Below are 3,819 nucleotides of genomic sequence, written 5' to 3'. Positions count from 1 at the left end.
GAACGCTTATGATAAATAAATGGTATGAAAAAAGGTAGACCTTGAACATAAGTCTAAATGTTTCTCTGAGTTGAATGCTGTAGCGTTTGTAACGTTTCAATGCAGAGGAAGAAGGAAAGTGAAATGCTCTCAGGAAACAACAGCTTTGACCGACCGTTTGACACGTCAGCAGAATAGATAGATGAGTTCAACTCTGAGACTTCAATCTCTCAGACCATAAACGAGTGAACACAGAGATCTGGGCAATAAGAAAAAGCACACAAATAGAAAGATCTGTATTTGATTAAAAGTCACCCAGTACAACAAAGTTGAAAGAATTATGAGGATGTTGGAGTAGATCACTGACAAAAGGCTGAGGCTTAGCTGCACCAGGTGCAGCAGCAATGTGCTTTTTGCTTTCCGCGCAGAGACTTTGTCCGTGGCTGCCGATCTGGCTGCTATGACTATGCCAGCGTAGCTGGAAATGTTGGCCAGGCCTGCAACGAAGAACACCAAACCTGCGTAGGTATTGTGGTAAATTTCGGAAAAAGGCTGGAGAAACAATGCGATGTAATGGCATGGCTGTGTCATTTGTAGACTCTCCAGCTGTTCAAAAGGAAACATCAAAATTAATAGGTTTTGAATGAGAACAATTATAAAACACCCGATCCACATTCCAAGCATGGCCCTCACTGTGTTCCCTCTGGTCATGATGGAGGCGTGTCTGAGAGGGTGGCACACAGCCACATATCTCTCCAGCGACATAGTGACCAGCACCAAAGGAGAAATCCTACTGAAGAGATTAGTGAGAAGGACCAGTACACTGCACACAGAATACGTGAGGGTGATGCGAAAGGAGTTCAAACAATACATCAGCTGGGAGACGACCAGTTGCAGCGTGTCTCCGAGCAGCAGGTTATACAGCAGGATGTAGCGCGACGTCTCCCGAAACATACATTTGTTCCTCAAAGTGAACAACATGATCCCATTGAGAAATAGTAAAATCAAGCAGAAGGAGGTAGTCATGGTGGCAGACACTATTCGTTCCGCAAGGCTTAACCCTGTGGTAACATTGGCTAGTGAATTACCTTGCATGAATGTTAGAGATACAACGAGAAAAAAAACAACAAACAGTGACGCTGGGAACGTCGAATTTTATCGCACTGCCACCGCACGTTTTATATGTTTTCATGCTCCATTTTGATGCATTGCGTTACTATGCAACACCATCGCTGCAATGTCACCGCCTCTTACAGGCGTCACACTGGAACACACGAGCATCATTATGAATTTAAAAAAAAAAAAAAAAAAATGGCAGTAAATGCCTTTAACCCTTTCAGGGACAGTGTTCAGTACAGTGGAGAGCAATTCAAAAGTTCACACTTCAGACCATTAACCCTTCAAACAGCAAGTGACTATTTTTGGTCATTAAAAAACATATATATATTAAAAAAAAAAAAAAAAAAGTCGTCTCGCCCACCCGGGCGGTATTGTCTCTCCTTTCAAGCTCGGGTCTTCTACCAGAGGCCTGGGAGCTTGAGGGTCCTGCGCAGGATCTTAGCTGTCCCTAGGATTGCGCTCTTCTGAATGGAGACGTCGGACGTTGTTCCTGGTATCTGTTGGAGCCATGCACCCAGCTTGGGGGTTACTCCCCCTAGTGTCCCGATCACTACTGGCACCACTCTTCCCTTCACTCCCCACATTTTCTCCAACTCTTCCTTCAACCCTTGATATTTCTCCAGCTTTTCATGTTCTTTTTTCCTGATGTTGCTATCGCTCGGGATTGCTACATCTATCATTACTGCTGTCTTCTGATGTTTATCCACCACCACTATGTCAGGCTGGTTGGCCATCACCAGTTTGTCTGTCTGGATCTGGAAGTCCCACAGGATCTTGGCTCGGTTGTTCTCGACCACCTTCGGAGGTGTCGCCCACCTTGACTCTGGGGTGTCCAGTCCGTACTCGGCACCGAACTTCCTGTACACTATGCCTGCTACCTGGTTATGTCGTTCCATGTATGCCTTGCCTGCTAGCATCTTACACTCTGCTGTGATGTGCTGGACTGTCTCAGGGGCTTCTTTGCATAGCCTGCACCTGGGGTCCTGTCTGGTGTGATAGACCCCAGCCTCTATTGCTCTTGTGTTAACAAGAGCAATAGAGGCTTTCCCCCCCCTGATATATATATACAGTATATATACACTCAGATGACTTGAAGTTGCGCTCTGAGACCCTCAATTTGGCCAACTTTCAAAATTGTCCGATATGCATGTGTGATATACCATTGGAAAGCTTAAAATCTACATTTTCTGGGAGAAGAAAAATTTTGAACAGGGGGGCATTTCTAAAAAAAAAAAAAAAAAAAAAAAATTTTTTTAAACAGCAAAACCCTATCTGAGAACACGCGAGAGCAGAATTAAAGACGCCATGACTTTGACGAGATATTATCACGTACTTACCTTGTTTCGATCCAAAAACTCCATGTAGCATGTATCACTGAGTGTGAAGACGCAGCTGTGAATGGCCACAGTGGGATTTTTTGGGGATTTTATGGGTGAAACATGGTAATATAACAAGGGTCGCGATGTCGAAATCACAGACATCAAGGAGTGGTCGAGATGTTCATTTTCATATATTTACCTTTTTAAATGTTTTTTTTTTCAATTTTTCTTTGTTTGGATCGATTATTTATCATCTAACATATCGGTGAAAATGCAATAGTAACAAAAAAAAAAATACAATTAGGCGATAGTTATGAGGTAGATATCTGTGACTTTTTTTACAGACACCACTTTTTCATTGTGACGTAATTTGTACCCCCCACCAGTCTGTACTCGGCACAGATGTTCCTGTACACTATGCCTGCTACATGGTTATGTCGTTCCATGTATGCCTTGCCTGCCAGCACCCTGCACCCTGCTGTGATGTGGTAGACTGTCCCAGGGGCCTCTTTGCATAACCTACACCTGGGGTCCTGTCTGGTGTGATAGATCCCGGCCTCGATTGATCTTGTGTTTGGGCCTGTTCTTGTGCTGCCATGATCAGTGCCTCTTCTGGGCTGTCTTTCAGTCCGGCCTTTTCTAGCCACTGGTATGTTTTTACCATGTCAGCTCCCTCCTCAATTTGTGGGTGGTACATACCATGCAGGGGCTTGTCCTTCCATGATAGCTCCTCAGGGTCCTTCTCCTGACTGGGCTTCTGTTGCCTGAGGCATTCACCGAGTAGATCATCACTGGGGGCCATTTTCATGATGTACTCTTGGAGGGATGTAGTTTCCTCCTGGACAGTGGCTCTGATGCTCACTATTCCTCGGCCTCCCTCTTTCTGCTTTGTGTAGAGCCTCAGGATGCTGGATATATGTTATATACAGGCACATAAGTGGTCCGCATGCCCGCATGCGTACTGGACGTAGACAAACGCGCTGGCCCTCAACGGCTTCCATACGCTTTTGCGTACCAATGGCTGGCCTCTGTATTTGCGGCAGACACGAGAAAATCACCTCTCAAAATCACCCCTTTCCCACTGGCCAAAAAACCCGTGTCAACCCGCTAACAATCGGCTTTTGGTGGCAGTGGGAAAGGTGCAGCGACCCGCCTCGACCCGTGTCAATCAACCCGCCAAGCGACCCGCGTTAAAATCACCTCGGCTCTGATCGTCGTGCAGTGTGAAAGCAAAACCCTGGGTCAACAGTCAACACCCTAATCTACGTGGTGACGTAGGCTAGTACGTGATGCGTCATAACAAAAAACAAAAACCATGTGCTCTAGCCCGGATCCACATACGGCGAACAGTCGGTGTAGCAGCGTTAGCAATAGCCATAACAGATGAAACAAAGGCTCTTCT

General features: G+C 45.7%; 1 protein-coding gene across 1 annotated transcript; it reads right to left on the bottom strand.

Moving 5' to 3' along the window:
• Positions 1–201: 201 nt before the first annotated feature.
• On the bottom strand, positions 202–960 carry LOC130917482 (odorant receptor 131-2-like). The gene has a single exon (XM_057838931.1). The coding sequence runs from the start codon at positions 958–960 to the stop codon at positions 202–204; it is 759 nt and encodes a 252-aa protein (XP_057694914.1).
• Between the last annotated feature and the right edge of the window lie 2,859 nt (positions 961–3,819).

Source organism: Corythoichthys intestinalis, chromosome 6 (assembly GCF_030265065.1).
Source record: "Corythoichthys intestinalis isolate RoL2023-P3 chromosome 6, ASM3026506v1, whole genome shotgun sequence".
Lineage (NCBI taxonomy): Eukaryota > Metazoa > Chordata > Actinopteri > Syngnathiformes > Syngnathidae > Corythoichthys > Corythoichthys intestinalis.
The sequence above is the reverse complement of the archived record's forward strand: the minus strand, read 5'-3'. Positions and strand labels throughout refer to the sequence as shown.

Bases quoted from the DNA above. Each gene is read 5' to 3' on its own strand.
- LOC130917482 (XM_057838931.1), bottom strand. From the start codon at position 960: ATGTTGTTCACTTTGAGGAACAAATGTATGTTTCGGGAGACGTCGCGC.